At 49.6% G+C, this 19,604-nt stretch overlaps 1 protein-coding gene across 1 annotated transcript in view; it reads right to left on the bottom strand.

Moving 5' to 3' along the window:
* The window catches only part of FAM171A1 (family with sequence similarity 171 member A1), a 151,345-nt gene that overhangs the window by 33,993 nt on the left and 97,748 nt on the right, over positions 1-19,604 (bottom strand). The window contains exon 4 of the mRNA XM_047754726.1: positions 3,576-3,734. Within this exon, the coding sequence (XP_047610682.1) occupies positions 3,576-3,734 (159 nt within the window). The remainder of the gene's footprint in view (positions 1-3,575; positions 3,735-19,604) is intronic.

Here is a 19,604-nt window from a genome sequence, read left to right as displayed (position 1 = left end):
TGAGAAAGAATCTAGAAATTAAGGAACTTACTAGCCTTTGTAGAAACGATGTAGAGGTAATGTTTTCAATTAGGTAGTGGCTGCTTCTTTCATCCAACTGGAGGCAGGAAGTCAGCCAGGGAAGCAGCGGGCAGAGCAGAAAGCCCCCCGAATCACCCCCCATCCTTTCCTTCCACTTAACACCTCTTGATTCCTAGAGATGGTATCCCCATTGTCCCCACTCATTCTCCTTCAAGGTTTCCTTCCTATTATCTTGCATATCCCTGGTCCAGAAAGCCACGGTCCCAGGACCAGATCTGTCACCTGCTGCTCATGCGACTTTGGGCAAGTTACGTCCCTCCTCTGTGGTCTGTATGTCTTGTCTGCACAACTAAGGAGGTTGGACTGGATGCTTTTCTGTAAGTCTACAGAAAGAAACAAATGCTGCTGTAGATACTCGGAAGTAAGAACAGCACTGGAAAGGGGCATGATCCTTAAAGCAACACGCACGAGGTACGTGTGATTTAATGTTCAAAATGTCCTCTGTTGGAAGACATTGCAAGCACTTAAATCTGCTTCCTTGAGGTCTCTTTCCTCTCTCAAGGCTTCTACCCCCTGCCTCTTTATTCTGCCCTCCCACTTTATTCTGGAAGGGCTCCTACTTTGAAGGGCTACATTGTTTTCCTTCCAGCCCTTGTTATGAGTGAGGCTGTAACTCTTGACAAGAAGGGTTAGTTCTCTATATAATGAGTTTCTCCATCCTGTTCCAACTTGAGGTTACCCGACTTCTACTGAATAAAGACAGGTGTCTGTCAGCAAAAGCAGCACGGCTGGACCAGCTGTGTTAGGAGGGCACCAATCCATCACTTAGAACAAGAGCAGTTTTGCTCCAAGAGCGTTTAAGGTTCTGTTTGACTTTCCACATTAATCCTATTACTGATTCCTTCTCTGTCTTCCCGGAGTTACTAGCAGAAGGGATTACTTGAGAACCCCTTGGGAACATCACAGGACAGCTCCGTGTTTCCTTAGCAACCACAGTGGAGAGTGCGATGCTGTGGGGATGCAGGGGAATGCGCAAATGAGCAACTGGCTGAAATCTCACGTGGCTGCATTTCCCTGTTTCCAACTCTGGAAACTCCCTCGAAGGGGGCAGGGGGACAACCACCCCCAGGACACTCCAGGGAAGCAGTCACTCTCTAATCACATCTCTGGCCTCTGGTTACTTTGCTGAATTCTGTCATTCAGCGGTTAGGACCTGTCATCTCACACAGGTTTGTGTGGTCCAGGCTCTCATTCTCAGCTGAAACCTCTTAGATGCATTTCATCAAACAGGAGGCAGGAATTCCCGTCGTGGCGCAGTGGTTAACAAATCTGACTAAGAACCATGAGATTGCGCGTTCGGTCCCTGGCCTTGCTCAGTGGGTTAACGGATCTGGCGTTGCCATGACCTGTGGTGTAGATTGCAGACGCGGCTTGGATCCCGCGTTGCTGTGGCTCTAGTGTAGACTGGTGGCTACAGCTCTGATTCAACCCCTAGCCTGGGAACCTCCATATGCCGCGGGAGAGGCCCAAGAAATGGCAAAAAGACAAAAAAAAAAAAAAAAAAAAAAACCAAAAAAACAGGAGGCAACCGTGGGGCAGAAGAGAAGCTCTAGTTGATGGGCTGATTCTTCCTTGGTCACCTGACCAGTCATTTCAGCAGAAAAAAGGGGTATACAACCTTCCAAAGACCTTCTCTTCTCCCTTGGAAATGACAGAGCGATTTTAAAATAAACTCCTCTAAATCAATAGTCCCGAGCTGTGTTATTCTCCCTCATTATCATCATCTGGGGTTTCATCATTCATTCAAGAGCTCTTGGATTGGGGCACAGAAGAATGAAGGAGCTCCAAGGAATGAGGTCATCCCTCTGACTCAGGGCTTTATGATGGAGGCTGGATGGAAGTTCCACGATGGCCGCAGGTGAGCATCTTCCCCAAAACACTGCTCTTCGCCCAGCGCTGCCCCTTTACATTAAAAGTCAACCTTTTCCCCCCATTATATTCACTTAATGACCACCATGCATTTGTCCTGTAGTTGGTGATGGACATACTCATGGCATCTTCATCAGGCCAAACTTAGAAGGAAAAAAAATATTTCTCAAAAGTAGTACTGGCAGAGGGAGGAAAAGCAAGCAACCAATCACCAGGTCACCCTGATCCATAACCAGAAATTTATTAACATTCTACAAAGCGGATCAGCTGTTGCAGGTGTAAAAGCTTTTGCAGGACGATCAGTTTCTTTTCAGCACCGGACAATTAGGTGAAATTCAATCAAAGCGTCCCTGGGAAATGCAATTATGTACTCGCCTAGCGGGAGTTAACCCAGAACAGCCTCTGGTTTTCAAGTTTACGTGGTGACTCGTGGAAAATGCTGGGGAAAAGACGAGGAGGAGACAAGAAAATGATTCGAGACTCAGTCTGCCAAACTCTGTTCAGCAGGAGGAGGACCAGGGATCACACATTAGTACCAAGTTCTATGGCTGTGAATGGAGGTAGAAGGAGGTCTCCCCCCCCCCTGCCCCTTTTATGGCCAAACTTGTAGCATATGGAAGTTCCAGGGCTAAGGGTCAGATCAGAGCTGCAGCTGCCGGCCTACACAACAGCCACAGCAATGCTGGATCCAAGGTGCATCTCCGAACTACACTGTAGCTTGTGGCAACACTGGATCCTTAAGCCACTGAGTGAGGCCAGGAATCAAACCTGCATTGTTAGGGAGAATATGTCGGGCTCTTAACCTGCTGGGCCACAACAGGAACTCCAGAAGGCGGTCTCTTACTGATGAGCAATTATTACTTGTTTTCTGGCTGGTGGCTTTTAGTGTCTCTGATCTTTGAGCAATGTGTGTCCTGCCAGTAGAGCGGGAGAATGACTGAGCGGACTTAGAGGTCTGCCAGGAGACAATTCAAAATCAACTATAAACCTGACTGCTCTTTGCTGAGTACCAGGCAAAGAGAGAAGCAAACTCAAGGCAGAGAGAGAAAAAAGAGGCCGTGGGAAAAGGCCGGATGGACTCTTCCGGTGGAGCCCAGAGGCTCCCTGATCCCAAGAGCTCCCCTCGCTGGTGGGCGGAGGCACTGCTGTGAACTTCTCAGACCCAGTGCCACCCTGTCCCCTCCCTTCCCAGCTGTGACATGTGGTGGCGGGGTGGGGCTGTGCATCTCTGCACTGCTGGGCAGGCTGCTCCTCCAAACACAAGTGGGCAGAGGCCAAGGACAGGGGACAGAAAACTTCTCACTCGGATCCGACACTTAAAATTTTCTTTTCAGTTAAAAGAACTGCTGGGAATTAAATATACTTCATCAGGGCAAAAAGAACTCAGAGAAGATGCTCAAGGCAACTGGTACCAGGAGAAAGGCTCAGGGAAACAAATGCACTAAAGTCCAGCCCTGCATTGGTGCAGACTGAACTCCTTAAATGACAGTTTCAATGCACTTGAACTTGTAGGCAAAACTGCCCTTCTGCACAGGGGGCTCGCCCACTTAAAAGTTATAAACACATATGAAGATGCAAACAAAGATCCCCCGTGGGCAAAAAGAGATGAGAGAGAACCACATTACCTGTTCCGTTTCCATCTAATCCTCGCAAATAAGGAAATCCGTCCACCTCCGAGGGGGAGCTGGCGGCCGTGAGAAAGGCGGTCAGGTCACTGTAGCTGGTGTTCTCTGGCAGGCGCAGGGCTCGTCTCTGGAAATGCACTCGAGGCTGAGGCCGGGCACCTGCAGAGATGAACCTCTGAGTTACCGCCGCCGGGAGGAGCAGTCTCTTTTTTTAGAAAATGCAAACCCCGGAAAGGGCTGCTCTAAGGTTTCAGCGTGCCCCTCCCCGCCCCCACCCCTCCCTACATCTCCTCTCATCCCTCCCATTCACGCAGGACACAGAGATGTGACAACATGCTATTATGGGGAGGGAAATAATAGCCCATTGTCACATTCGCTGTGACACAGGATGTTATTTAGGTTTTTCACAAAAAGCTCTATTTGTGAACGGGTCTTTTCACTGCCCAGGCTTCGCCTGTGGGTAGGGGTAACGCTTTGGGAAAGAAAGTCCATGTAAGTGAAATGAGTAGATGACAATTAATTTCTTGATACAAACAAGGCAAGAGAGACCCTTTAGTGCCATTACAAACACATATCCTTAGTCTTCCTGGTAAAATCTGCTCTAAGTGCACAGACCAGACCTAAGCAGCGCAAGGCAACAGATGTACAGCAGGACAGAGATGCAAACAAAGAGCCCACGGTAATGAACCCTGCCCTTGGGTGGAAGCTGCCTTTCAGCATCCTGTCCACTCTGGGGCGGCGGGGGGGGGGGGGTGTTGCATCTTACTAGCAATAGTTTATGTTATAGATTTAATGACGAGACTCTTCAAAGGATGTAAGAATTGCTCCTTTCACCGAACTCAACTCTGTGCAGAAGGATGGGTTGAGCCGACAGTCCCTTTAGACTGTCACCTTGTGACACCCTCTACAGTTCGACTTTGCTCCAGATGTTGTTTTGATTGCAAAACCTGAACCCACTTTTCCCTAACAGTACAGTGACAGTCACAAGGCGTAAATGTGCTAAATCACTGCACAAACCCTGTAAAAACATCATTACGACAAAAATTAAGAGAGAAGGGAGTTTAGCCGTTACTTACAGAAGTACACATTTCTCTGGGTTAAATGAATGTGGTTCCTTGAAAGCAGTGGCCTGCCCTGATGTTTTTTCTTTTCAGGGCCGTAGGTGTGGCATGTGGAAGTTGCCAGGCTAGGGGTGGAATCGGAGCTGTGGCCACCGGCCTACACCACAGCCACAGTAACTCGGAATCCAAGCCTTGTCTGCGACCTATACCACACTCATGGCAATGACGGATCTTTAACCCACTGAGACAGACCAGGGATTGAACCTGCATCCTCATGGATACTAGTTGGATTCGTTTCTGCTGAGACATGATGGGAACTCCCGTGACAACATTCTTTGCTCCTTTTATTATTTTTTCTTTCATGTCTGCACCCAGGGCCTATGGAAGTTCCCGGGCCAGGGATTGAACCCGTGCCATGGCAGTGACAACATGGGATCCTTAACCCATTGAGCCACTGGGGAACTCCTCTCTGCTCCTATTATTATTCTCTTTCCATGACAGTGAACTTCCTGCAATTTATTTTCCTTTCTCCACTGTTCTCCAGTCTAAGTCATGCTGCAGATGCCTGGGTTTCACACACAGAGAACTCATCACAATGGAGAAAAGAACGGTGTGTCTTCACAGAGGGGCTTATCCTCATGAGGGTCAAGGCAGAAAGCAGAGGCCAGGCCGGTGACCCCAGAACACACTGGGTCACGTGTGCCATTCCAGGCGCTGTGAGATGGGCAGGCTGGAGTCACTGGGAAGGCTTCTTTGGCTGAAAGGAACAGAAACCCGCTGCAGCTGGACCAAGGACAAGGCGAGGCTGGTGAAAAATGACAGAGGATCTTGCTGAACCCTGGAGGACCGGTGCAGCCAGGCCTTACAGGGACCCGGAGACGACAACCAAGTCTGCCCCCGGCTCCCAGGCCACAGAGCGTCTTGTCCCCATGCTGTGTCTGCTTGTGCGTGTCTGTTTCTCTCTGCCTTTCCGCCTTTCTGACTCTGTGCATACGTCTCTGTCTCTGTCTCTCGCGCACATGCCTTCTCTTACTCTCTGACATATCACGCGTGTCCGTGGGAAGCCCTCTCCACTGGCAGCCTCCCCTCCCTTCTCTGTGTAGAAGAACTGCTCCCTGGCTGGACATCTGCGTCTGTCTTCTGCGGCTGGCGGGGTGGGGGGCACAGGGGCGATGCTGGGGCAGATTGACTAGAAGGGGGTGTGGCCGGTCTGGTGGATTTGACACATGCTGTGACCAGCATGCCCTGGTATCTGCGGGGGAACGACACCCGCCCCCCACTGCACAGGCAGGACCTCTACGTGGTGCACTGATGCATGAACCGTCTCAGAAGCGTAAGGGTGGAAGTGTTCTAAGTCACCGTGTGAAGACAATCTGAAGCATACGTTTGGGGCTGGGGCGGGGAGCGGTTGTGTTCCTAAGCCTAAATTTATGGATTAAAGCTGCTAAATTTCCACACATTTCAGGAGGGACCTGATTGGGTAGGGATGGGAGAAGGGGAGGGGACAGTCTGTCTCCCTTCTGTGAATGCCTCTTCCCTACCCTCCTCACGGCAGCTATTTCCAGCGTCTTCCATTCTTCTCAACTTTGGGGCTCCACTGCCATCCCCCAAATGCTCAGATCCAATTCTACTGGAACCATTGGGGCCACCACTTCCTCTGTCAGCCCTTAAAGATCTTTCTTCTCTCTTCTCTTCTGCCCCTTCTGTCCCTGCCGCCCCCCAAGATCAACCCGAGCATCCTGACTTTTGCTTGTTTTAACACAAGACGTTCTTGCCTTCATAAAAAATCTCCCTCCAGGGACTTCTCCTCCCCAATGAACACATGTACCCCTTTCTTTGGCATCTGGAAAAATAGCAATAAGACACAACTTGCACTCTGCTAATCCCCATAAGCCTCTTCTTCTACTCAACATCCAGTGATGTGGCTTTTACCCCTAACACATGCCGCCCTTGGAAATGTCAAGTGACGACTATATAATCTGCAATCCCTGTGACCCCTGCTCGCCTTCCTTCGCTCAGCTGCTCACAATGGTGCACCCTGTTTCCGCCCCTGCCCGGAGCCGTCCTGCACTCTGCTCTCCCCGGAGTCACCAGCTCTTTCCTCTGTGCGTGCTTTTTTCTCTTCCTACATTTGATGAGACAGGTCTTCAAGGTTCACCCCGGCCCCCTCTGCTGTTTCTGACTCTCTCCTGCTCGCCTCCTCTGCTAGGGACTCTGCCCAGCCCCACACCTGCATTCCCTCCACTTCTAGACACCTCAACCCAGATGCTTGTCAGAGGCTCTAAAACCACCTTCACCTTCTCTCCCACTTAACAAAGTCCCACTCTGCACCCGGGTTTGATTCCAGGTCGCCACCACCACTTTCCCCGAATAATGTGCAATCTGCCACAGGCCAGGGCTGCCCAGGCTCCCCTTCCCCATGTTTCTAGCCTCATCCTTTCCTTCCCTTCTGCCTCTGGCCTACACTACCCTACATGACCTCTTGCCTTGACTATCGCAAAAGTGTCCTAACGTCCCCTTAACCCTTTCTCGCATCATCTCATCGTGGGTCTCCAACTCCACTTTCGCGTCCTTTCTCTGTCCAGAAACCTTCACTGGATCAACTTACTAACCTGACAATGGCGGCTACCATTATAGACAAATGTAGACAAACTACTGTTCCACCTGTCTCGGGAAGAGGTATAGCTCTGTGCTTCAGAACTTAACAAAGTTCTTTTTTTACATTAAAAGAAAATTTAAACACAGTTGATTTACAGTGTTGTGCCAATTTCTGCTGAACAGCAAAGTGACCCAGACATACATACATATATATATATATATATATATTCTTTTTCTCATATGATCTTCCATCATTTTCTATCACAAGAGATTGGAGAGAGTTCCCTATGCTGTACAGAAGGACCTCACTTCTAAATGGAATAGTTTGCATCTACTAACCCCAAACTCCCCATCTACTCCTCGCTCCCCCTCCCCCTTGGCAACCACAAGTCTGTTCTCCATGTCTGGGAGTCTGTCTCTGTTCTGTATACAGGTTCATTTGTGCCATAGTTTAGATTCCACATATAAGTGATGATATCATATGGTATTTGTCCTTCTCTTTCTTTCTTCTTTTTTTTTTTTTGTCTTTTTACCATTTCTTGGGCCGCTCCCGCGGCATATGGAGGTTCCCAGGCTAGGGGTCCAATCGGAGCTGTAGCCACTGGCCTACGCCAGAGCCACAGCAACGTGGGATCCGAGATGTGTCTGCGACCTACACCACAGCTTATGGCAATGCTGGATCATCAACCCTCTGAGCAAGGGAAGGGATCGAACCCACAACCTCATGGTTCCTAGTCAGATTCGTTAACCACTGCGCCACGATGGGAACTCCCTGTCCTCTTTCTGACTTAGTTCACTTAGTATGAGAATCTCTAGTTGCATCCACGTTGCTGCAGACTGCAGTATTTTGTTCTTTTTTATGGCTGAGGAGTATTCCACTGTATATATGTACCACATTCTTAATCCATTCATCTGTTGCTGGACACTTGGGTTGTTTCCATGTCTTGGCTATTGTGAATAGTGCCGCTAGGAACACAGGGGCACATGTATCTCTCTCTCTCTCTCTCTTTTTTTTTTTTTGTCATTTTAGGGCCTCACCAGTGGCATATGGAGGTTCCCAGGCTAAGGGTCAAATTGGAGCTGTAGCCACTGGTCTACACCACAGCAATGCCAGATCCTTAACCCACTGAGCGAGGCCAAGCATCAAACCTGTGTCCTCATAGATACTAGTCAGATTCGTTTTTGCTGAGCCACGACAGGAACTCTGCATGTATCTTTTTGAATTGTAGTTTTGTCTGGATATATGCCCAGGAGTGGGATTGCTGGATCATATGGTGGTTCTATATTTAGTTTTCTGAGGAACCATCATACTGTGTTCCATGGAGGTTGCACACAAATTCTTTATATACACATTATTTTACTTAATAACCTACAACAATCCTGTGAAGAGGGAACTCCCTCCTCTCTTTATGGGGGAAGAAACTGAGGCCCAGAAAGGCTGAAGGTCACACTGTTTGCAAGAGGCAGAAATGAATTCTTCTTCTTCTTCTTTTTTTTTTTTGGCTGCACCTGCAGCACTATGAAGTTCCCAGGCCAGGGACTGAATCAGCGCCACAGCAATGACAACACTGGATCCTTAACCTGCTGCACCACAAGAGAACTCCAGAAATGAATTCTGTTAATTCCCACCTCTGTGCCCCATCCTAGTGCACCTGCCCACATCAGAGCAGATGCACTGCTATGGCCAACCGGCCCTCGTCCTTCAGCCTACACAGCTTGTGGCTTCTAGTCACTTGCTCATGCCCTTTTCCAAGTCTGAGGCGTCTCCCCACTGTCTCTATTTGTAGAACCTACGCATCATTCAAGATGCACCTCAAGGGCCACTTTTCCTAGGTGTCCCTTCTGGACTTGATATCTCTCTGACAGCACGGATCTTCCTGCACTTTGTATTAGGTTTCCCAGTACATTTGATCACCTCCTAACCAGAGGTGCCATGAGAAGAGAACTCAGGCACCACACTGTTTCAATCTTTCCTCCACCATCTTCCATTTGAGTGACTTCAGGGTTTGGCTTCTTTATCTTTTGTTTTTTCTTTTTAGGAATGCACCTGCAGCATGTGGAAGTTCCCAGGCTAGGGGTCAAACTGGGGCAGCAACTGCTGGCCTACACCACATCCACAGCAACACCAGATCTGAGCTGCATCTGCGACCTAAACAGTAGCTTGCAGCAACTCGGGATCCTTAACCCACTAAACGAGGCCAGGGATCGAACCTGCATCCTCATGGATACTAGTTGGTCCTTCACCTGCTGAGCCCCCATGGGAACTCCATTTCACCCAGTTCTGAAGGCAGAGTGGGGGACGGCTTAGAGTAGGGGAAATGCAGTCACAGCGACCAGCCAGGAGGCTCTTGTAAGATGCTCAAGTGAGAATTAAGGTTCCAAATATACACAGTGGCCTGGACGCCAAAACAGAAGGGGCAGCTGGAGCCAAAAGCCAGCTTGGGGATGCAGGAAAGGCAGGGAAGAGAAGACCGGGCAGGAGACAGAGAAGCAGTGAACCAGAGCCGGGCGGCAGAGAGGAGGTTCAGGAAGAAGGATGGGCTCCCGAGGAAAAGCCAGGGAGGCCAAGGCCCAGAAGGAGACCGCTGGAGCTGGCAGCTCAGTCTCCGTGAGCTCAGCGGAGAAATCCCTAAAGGAAATTCCCAACGGCAGGCGGCTCTGAAGTTTGGGTGGGAAAGGAAATGAGGAATAAGGGTTAAGAAGGGTTTCCCTGGAAGGGCAGACTTCATAATTCTGGTGTCGGAGGAGGAAGATGGAAGATTTGGCACAAATGAGGGAGGTGGGAGGGAAAGGGATGGATGTGCTGGGAAGGGGTCTGTGGTCAGAGAAGCCACAGCGAGATAGGTCACAATGTCCCCTTAGAAGAGGGGGCAGAAAGAAGGCCAACGAAGGAAATCTTTCCGGTGTTTTCTATGTTCCCTGGAACCATGATCAAGGTCATTGGTAAGGGAAGGGCATGGATGGCGCGCGTGTGTGTGGGCAGCATGAGGAAGAGGCTGATAGCAGTGCCTGGCGAACAGAAAAGGGACTGGCCAGGAGTCAGTGAAAAGGCCCAGAAGGATGGACCCCACCGATTTGGTGGTGCCAGCTGGCCCGACGATAGTGCAGCCGTGAGCAGCTCAGGGCATCCTCATGGTACTCTTTTATTCACTGGCACCACATTCTGAGTTGACAAGATGCTGGTTCTCCTGAGACAGCGTGAAGGTTTGTGAGACAGTTTTGGGAGGCAGAGAGGTGGCAGGTGGTGGCCAACAGTCCGGTCCCCAACATGCCAACAACCAAGTCTTATGATTCAAAATCCAGAGATTTAAATCTTGGAATCAGCACCAAAGCCTTGATAGGTTTCGGTGTGGGTGCATCGCTCAGCAAAGCACAAGACATGCACAAAGAAAATAATTGTTATAAAGACGCCGACAAGTGTTCTCTCTTTCCACTCTCCTATGATCTCACTGCAGAGTTTAAAAGCCACCGTGTGATGCAGAACTCCACTGCTGAGCACATATCCAAAGAAAATGGAAACACGAACTCAAAAAGACACCTGCACTGCAATGTTCACAGCAGCACTATTTCCAACAGCCAAGACATGGAAGCAACCCAAGGGCCCACTGACAGATGAATGGATAAAGAAGATGTGGTGTACACACACACACACACACACACACGCACACGCACACGCACACGCACATGCACACGCACACACTGAAATGCTACTCAACCACAAAAAAGAATGAAATTTTGCCAAGTGCAACAAAATGGATGGACTTGGAAAGTATTATGCTGAGTGAAGTGAGAGAGAAAGACAAATACAGTGACTTTTCACTTACATGCGGCATCTCAAAAAATAAAATAAATGAACATAACCAAACAGAAACATAGACACAGAACAAACTAGTAGCTTCCAATGGGGGAGGGGAAAGATGGGGGAGGAGATTAAGAGGTGCAAACTCTTAGGTATAAAACAAATAAGCTCCATGGATATAATATACAGCAGAGGGACTAGAACCAATATTTTATAATCACGATGTTGTACATATGAAACGAACATAATATTGTAAGTCAATTACACTTCAATAAAAAAAAGGAAAGGAAGGGCCATTTATGACACTGAGTGACAATGAGGGCATTTTGAGACCCAGCCTCTGTTGGGAACGATTCCTATAGTTAATCAATACTATGTTGGCTCACATAAAACAATGTCAACAGAGAAAACAATCAATTTCCTCACTTTTAAAATGAAATCAACTGCCAAGGTCAGTTCCATTGGAAACATGAGTTCACTGTGCACTGTGTGTGTGTGTGAGAGAGAGAGAGAGAGAGACAGACAGACAGATAGACAGACAGAGACAGAGAGAGAGAGAGAGAAAGAGAAGGCATTGCACATAATCCCACCTCGTCTGATGAGAACAGTTCTAGGGTGTGTATGTTCAGAAGTTAAATAGATCCCACGCTTACAGAGAGAAAAGACAAATGAGCAGTCTTTTCGATTTTTAGAAACAAAACAAAACAAACAACCCTCTCATTAACCATGAATTTACTCCATTTCACTTGGTTGTAAACATTTCAAAACAAAAACTTCACCTGAAGCGTTAAGCATCTTCCCAAAGAGAACAAGCCCACCTCTCTCACTCCATCTCCTACCCAGTGGCCTTTGTTCTTCCCAATCTTTGGCTCCAGCGTCCCATAAAACCAAACAATGGAACATTACCCCAAATTATGCACATAACACGGGCAGCTTCATCACCAAACTGACGTCATGCTACATCCCTTACCTTTGACACACAACCACATCCAAGCAACACACAAAAATTCAAATGGCTGAAAGTACCTATTTCCCCCCCCCCCTTTTTTTTTTTTGCCTTTTTAGGGCCGCACCTGCAGCATATGGAGGTTCCCAGGCTAGGAGTCAAATTGGAGCTACAGCTGCTGGCCTGTGCCACGGCCACAGCAAGGTGGGATCTACATATGGTTTTTCCTTCTAACTGGAGAGAAAACATGAAATGAAACCACCTAGTGTTATTCCTGCCACACCTTGACTCCATGGTGACAAGGAAAAGTATAACCGGCAGTAATTAACCTCATGAAGTAGGGTAAGTTAAAAAAACTCACAAAACGTTGATAATTTTTAAAAGCCAGAATGCAAGTGAGATTTTGAAAAGATAGATGTAAGTGGTTCTAAGAGGGAAGGGATACCCTAGACTGAATAAATTAACCACAACGAAAACTACCCGAATGTGCTACATCCTTGGGCTTATAATCCGACCATACCCCTTGCTCCTTAGAGAGAAAGTTGTTCAAATACTCTGATGGTGTGTTTGTGTGTTGTGTGTGCGTGTCTGTGTGACCTATCCTTCTCTTAGCAGCCACAACAGAGAAAAGAACTGACCACAGTGTAAGTGATCTGTACAGGAAGGGCAAAAAGCAGCGGGACTTGCGGAGTTCCCGTTGTGGTTCCGCAGTCACGAACTGGACTAGCATCCGTGAGGATGCGGGTTTGATCCCTGGCCTCCCTTAGTGTGTTAAGGAGCCAGCCTTGCCATGAGCTGGGGTGTAGGTCGCAGATGCAGCTCAGATCCCACGTGGCTGGAGCGCAGGCCAGCCCCTGTAGCTCTGATTTGACCCCTGGCCTGGGAACTTCACATGCCGTACATGTGGCCCTAACAAGCAAAAAACCAAAACCAAAACCAAAAAGCAGTAGGACTTGGATGGTTTTGAAAATATTTAGTAACTCAATCCTTCAATGAATTGCTCACTGTGTGTGAATCACAAGGCGGGCGTGGGGCCAGGCCCTGGGGGTGCTAGGATGAACATGAGCTGCTCTGTGCTCTCTGGGTTTTAGCGTTCATCGGGGAGGTACGGTATCTACCAAATACGGCAGAAAGGGCGCTACGACGATAAGACACAGAAGCCTCCCACCCCCACCCCAGCTGGAGGGTGGTTTTCTCCCGCCCTTCTGGTTACTGATGAGACCGGGAGAGGCAAACAGAAGACAGAGACGTGTGGAATAAAGGGCAGGAGCCAGAGGGCATGGACGATGCAGGGCCTCTGGCTCTGCGCTCAGGACAGCTCTGGGGCCACATGGCGGAGTCGTGGCAGATTTCACTTGAACGCGGTGCCATTGACACGACTCCAGAAATCCCCAGCCTGCCTCTCCCTGACTCAGACTTTCTGTCCCCTTCTAACTTGGGCTGGCTGGTGGCCCAGCGTGATCTCAGACCCTGCATGCAGGGATCCTCGTCTCTTCTGGGTTCTCAGTTCAATCTTGGTAGGGTGGACGGTTCTGGCCACTCTCCTCCCGCTGGGCCCCAGCCCTGGCCACACCGTGTGAAACCCAGCGGGTCCCTACGATCCTTCCCCACCATGTCCTCTGCCTGCCTTTTTGTCTGTAGGAAAACTTCAGCCAAAGAATAAGGTTACTCAGAGAAAATAAGAAAATGCCGAAGCACAGAAAACCAAACAAGACCATATAATACTAGTTTCGTCATTAAGCAAAGTCAAGGCAAGCACCTTCAGTTCCTCTTCATGGGCTAGAGATAATATCCCGAGCCATGTCCTGGAAGGATCTTTAGACACTCAAACCCCCTCCAGGAGGAAGAAGTTAACTACGTGATAACCAGACTGCAGCCAGGACAGAAGCTGCCACAGTTCTGAGAACTGGCCTCAAAGAAATGGGAACAAACCAAATCGACCACGAAAAGTGAAGACAAACTGTACTTAACACAGTCAAGACGACGCTGGTCAGACCATCTCACGACCAATTTCAAGGTGAATGTCAGCATGGACTGTGCTGTTCCCGCATGTAGCCCCCTCCCTCCACCTACAAAAGCTCTGCCCTCTGGTTATCAGCGGGGGCAGTTGGCCTTTGGACAGGGGTCCACCCTCCACCCCCAGTTGCTGGCATCTGACATAGAGTAAACTTTCCTTTCCACCAACCTTGCTTCTTTATTGGCTTTACAGCAGCAAATAGCCAGACCCCACTTTTGGTAACATGTGATGGTTACCCCTGAATCAGGGGTCTGCTGTGAGCCCCTTGGCAGCTGAGGGTGAAGGGCAAGGCGTGACTCATGTCTCCAGGGAAGACACAGAAAAGACCTCCTGGGGTGGGGGGGAGTGGGACCTTGAAACTGGTCTTGACGTCCAAGGAGAGTTTGAAGATGAATGGGAAGAAGGGGCAGGACAGCCCGGATGGAAAAGAGAACAAGGAATTCAGTTAGAACACAGGACACAAAGGAGAGGAACCCCCAGGAGGGAGGCTGGGCCAGGCCACGAGGTGGGTGCCACTGGGTGGGGGGAGAGGGTGTCCCTCTGGGAGCCTCGAGGGGAGTCGAGGAGATGAGGTTCTGCTCTGGGAAGACCGCTCTGGCAGTGGAGTGCAAGGTTAGTCTCCGCCACTCCTAACTCAGAGAGAGGGTGGACGCACACACGCCGGCTGGAGGCCACGGCAGTGGTTCGGGTGGAGACCAGCCAGGCCCTCGTAAGGGCACGGCCCATGCAATGCAGATATGCAGCATGTGGGCAGCAGGAAGAACAAAAGCATGGCAGCCCCACGGACAGTTCCTGGGAAAGCACTCGGGTCATGAGGGTCAGGCTTCCTGCGACTCACGGAGGAGAAGAATGGGAGACGAAGGTCATCACGGCGCACAGAGGGCTCATGACACAGACTCCAAGGTTCCTCACGAACCCCCTCGGAGCCACCAGGGGAGACAATCTAGCACCGGGGCTGGTGGGTGACAGCGAGGAGCAGAGCAGGTGGTGACAAGGAGGTCTGGCAGCCACAATGGGGTAAAGGGGGCCTTAACAATGGACCCTGTGGGCTGTGTGTGTTGGAGCCCTGAATCCCAACACCTTGATAGGGTTGGCACGATGCCCAGGAAGGGGGACCAGGAAGGGACGACCCACTTGGGTGCTGTGCACATCAAAAGTGGCTGTGAAGGAGAAAAGGTTGGCGATGGGAACTGTGGGCGGAGTGGTAAGGATGCCGGGGCCGGGGGCGGGGAAGCTGCTCGGGGGAAACTGTGTAGAGATACAGCCGCTGCCCCTCCTCATCACTGGGGACCTTCCAGATAACCACGGCAGCTACCTGGGCTCAGGGCCAGGGGCTGTGCAACCGCGAGGGCAAGGAGCTGGGATTTTATCCAAGTACAACGGGAAGGCCACTGAAGAACAGAAGCGAGGCTCCTTAATGGCTGTAACTGTGAAGACTAGATTACGGGTTGGCAAGAGCGGGTGCTCCCCCTGCAGTGCTCCAGGGGCAGGGGCGGGGTCTTGATTCATGAGATGGCAACACCCATGGGGAGAAGAGGTCCTGAGAGAGAACCAGACGTGAGCAGAAGAGCCACGGATAAATCCTAATCTTGCCTTGGCACTTCAGTGTATGTTTATACCATTCATTGAGATGGAAGGTAAAAAACCTCCAGAGTTCTGTGTGTCTCTGCTGAGTGTGAGACACCAACCAACCAGATGTCCACGGCAAGACGTCCAATAAGGGCCTCGTCTCGGGGGATATCGGGAGGAATCAGAGTCTAGGGAGCACGGAAGCCAAGGGTCTGTGAGATCTTCTAGAGAGAGCAACGGGAAGAAGAAATACAGAGTTCCCGCTGTGGCGCAACAGGATCGGGGGCATCTTGAGAGCACTGAGCAGCAGGTTCAATCCCTGCTCAACATAGTGGGTTAAGGATCGGGCGATGATGCAGCTGCGGTATAGGTCACAACTATGGCTGGGATCTGATCCCTAGCCTCCTGGGAACTCCATATGCTGACGGGTGGCAAGAAAGAAAGAAAGAAACAGGAGTTCCCATCGTGGCGCAGCGGCTAATGAATCCGACTAGGAACCATGAGGTTGCGGGTTCGATCCCTGGCCTTGGTCAGTGGGTTAACGATCAGGCGTTGCCGTGAGCTGCGGTGTAGGTCACAGACAAGGCTGGGATCCCACATTGCTGTGGCTCTGGCGTAGGCCGGTGGCTACAGCTTCGATTAGACCCCTAGCCTGGGAACCTCCATATGCCACTGGTGATGCCCTAGAAAAGGCAAAAAGACAACAAACGAACAAACGAACAAACAAGCAAACACAGGCTCAGGACAGTAGTGTCCAAAGAAGAGGCTGACAGCTGGAAAGAAACCCAAGGTGGGATGTCATGCAAGAAGGTCTCAGGACAGAGGAACCAGTGTCTGCGTTGAATGCTGTGCAGATGTCCAGGGAGAGGAAGAGAGCAGTGTCCTCAGGTTTGGCTATCAAGGGGCTGGAAGAGACTCTGACAAAGTGACGAGGAAGGAAACTGGACCAGAGTGTGTTGAAGGGGCAACGACAGGGGAGAAAGAGGTGGAGGGAGCAAAATCCTTCCAAAAGGACAGCAGAGAAACAGGGGGTCTAGAGTAGAGGATGGTCATGGAAGCAGTTTTTGGAGATGCCCGAGCTTGGCCACTTGCCCACGACAGAGTGGGAGAAAAGAGCGATGCAGGAGTGAGGGGAGAATGCAATACGCATCTTGGAGAGTCAGAAAGCAAGGAACTGGGAAGTGGCCTCGGTGCTGCAGGGCTGATGCCCACCTTGAGATCTGTGGTCATGGACTAGATATGCAGCCAGCTGTGAGGCTTCCGCTAGCCACATGTTCCAGCGTGGCTGTGAGTGGCTGAGGTCAGCCAGGGTCAGAAGTTAATTATTTCAGCAAAGATGGCAGCATTATACAGAAGCCAAGACATGGGAAGAACCTAAAGGTCTGCTGATGGATGAATGGCTACCGGAAATGGGTGTGTGTATATACGTATATATGCATGCAATGGAATTCAGCCACAAAAAGGAAGTCCTTCCACTTGTGACGACATGGATAGACCTGGAGGGCATTATGATAAGTGAAATAAACCAGAGAAAGATAAAAAATGTATGACCCTACTTATAAATGGAACCTAAACAATAACAACAACAACAACTCATAGAAACAACTCACAGAAATAGGACAGACTGGTGGTTGTCAGAGGCGGGTGGGGGGGGGGAATAGGTAAAGGCAAGTGGTCAAAGGCACAGACTTGCAGGTATAAGATGACTAAGTTCTGGGGATGTAACCTCCAGCAGCATGATGACTAGAGTTAGCAAAACTCTATTGTATATTTGACAGTTGCTAAGAGAGCAGATTTTTTTTTTTTTTTTTTTTTGGGGCAGCGTCTGTGGCCTGTGGAAGTTCGGGCCAGGGTTCAAACCTGCATCATAGCAGTGACCCAGGCCAAGGCAGTGACAATACTGGATCCTTAACCCACTGCATCAAAAGGGAACATCAAGAGAGTAGATCTTAAAAGTTCTCATCACAAGAAACTGCTGTGAGGTGATGGATGTTAATTAGACTTGGAGGGAAGGCTGACATAACCATTAAAGACAAATGTCAGTTATATCTCAATAAGATGGGGGGTACTATCACCTTTTATCTGAGACACAACCATAGCAAAGCTAATTCGAGAGAACTCGGATGTACCCAGGCCAGCGGGCTTAGGCCTCGGTGTGGTTTTAATCTAAAAGGACGATGAGGGCTCGGGACCAGCTCTGCTCTCTCTTAGGGGAAAAAAAAGGTAGTAACTTAGGGCTTTCACTGTGCAGGTGACATAAAAATCCGTCTCTGTTCCTGCTTTCGCTCCCAAACTCGAGTCACACATGCTCCCAGACATTTCTATCTGTTTTCTCTTGACTGTTTTCTTTTAAGGCTGCAAGCTGCTCCCACAGAGACTCGATTAAAAAAAAAGGGAATAAATGAGAGCACCTCATTTGCAAATGGCACATGGATGTAGTTGGGAGAGAATGATTAATGTAAAGGGGTATTAAGATAAAGGAATAGGAGTTCCCACTGTGGCAGTGGTATTGGTGGTGTCTCTGCAGTGCCAGGACGCAGGTTTGATCCCCAGCCCGGCACAGTGGATTAAAGGATCTGGTGTTGCCACAACTGCGGTGTAGATTGCAAATGGGCTCAATTCTGATCCCTGGCCCGGGATCTCCACATGCCATGGGGAGGGGGAAAAAAAAGGAATGAAATAAACAGAAAAACTAATCTGATGAAACCTGAAAAGCCAGGATATGTCATTCTCAGGCCCATGATTTAGATGGAAGAAAGTGGGCATCTCAGTACAAAACCAGGTTTGACACAAGCCTTATTCCCAACTCCAACCCCAACCCCAACCAAAGGGCAAGTTCCACAAACCCTGTGTACCAGCTTCCCTGTAAGACAAGGCAGAGGAGTGGGGTCACATTTATACCCTCCACTGCAGGCGAGATGGGCTAAAAACAAAGGGATGAGAGACAAGAAAAGGCCCCACTCGAACCCCTAGGAAACTTTTTATTCTGTTTTTTTTGTTGTTTTTTTGTTTTTTTTTGTCGGGGAAGAATTTTTCTTTTTTTCTTTTTATGGCCACACCTGCAACATATGGAGGTTCCTGGGCTAGGGGTCAAATCAGAGCTGCAGCTGCAGGCCAACACCACGGCCACAGCAACACCGGATGAGAGCTGCATCCATGACCTACACCGCAGCTTGTGGCAACACTGGATCCTTAACCCACTCACTGAGCAAGGCCAGGGATCGAACCTGCATCCTCACAGACACTGTTGGGTTCCTACCTTGCTAAGCCACAACAGGAACTCCAAGATTCTTTTTTTAGTAAAAAACACATAACACTAAATTGACCATCTTAAGCAGTTTTAAGTGCACAGTGCGCTAGCATGACACATATTTACACTGCTGTGCAACTGGGCTCCAGGACCAGTTTGTCTTGCAAAACGCAAAGTCTATACTGTCAAATGCTTATGAACCATTGAAGAATGATCTCTGGTCAGTGAGGCCCAGGTGGGGCTGGACTCTGACCCCACAATAAACAATCTCACCTTCGGAGAAGAGAGAGATGTGGTCTGAACAGAGTGGGCAGCCTCTTCTTTCCTTTCACACACTTAAAGGCTGGGCCAATAAACAAGGCCACAGCCAACAGACAGTTGCACCAAAATGCCAAAGTGTGGTACACTCATAGGGGCAACAGACATTATTACGTCCAGCTGTGGACACAAACATTCACAGCCACCACTACTAGACAGCAGTCATCCCTCAAAAGATAATTTTCTTTTTAGGGTCATGCTTTCGGCACATGGAGGCTCCCAGACTAGGGACTGAATCGGAGCTGCAGCTGCCAGCCTGCGCCACAGCCACCGCAGTGAGGGATCCGAGCCGTGTCTGTAACTTACACCATAGCTCACGGCAACGCCGGATCCTTAACCCACTGAGCAAGGCCAGGGATCCAACCCGTATTCTCGTGGATACTATGTTGGGTTCTTAACCCACTGAGCCACCAGGGGAACTCCCTTTGTTAAGACTCGCATACTTGGCCCCCAAAGATACCTTTGCTTCTC

Source organism: Phacochoerus africanus, chromosome 12, assembly GCF_016906955.1.
Source record: "Phacochoerus africanus isolate WHEZ1 chromosome 12, ROS_Pafr_v1, whole genome shotgun sequence".
Classification (NCBI taxonomy): Eukaryota; Metazoa; Chordata; class Mammalia; order Artiodactyla; family Suidae; genus Phacochoerus; species Phacochoerus africanus.
Note: the sequence above shows the minus strand (reverse complement) of the source record. Positions and strands in the feature narration are given on the sequence as shown.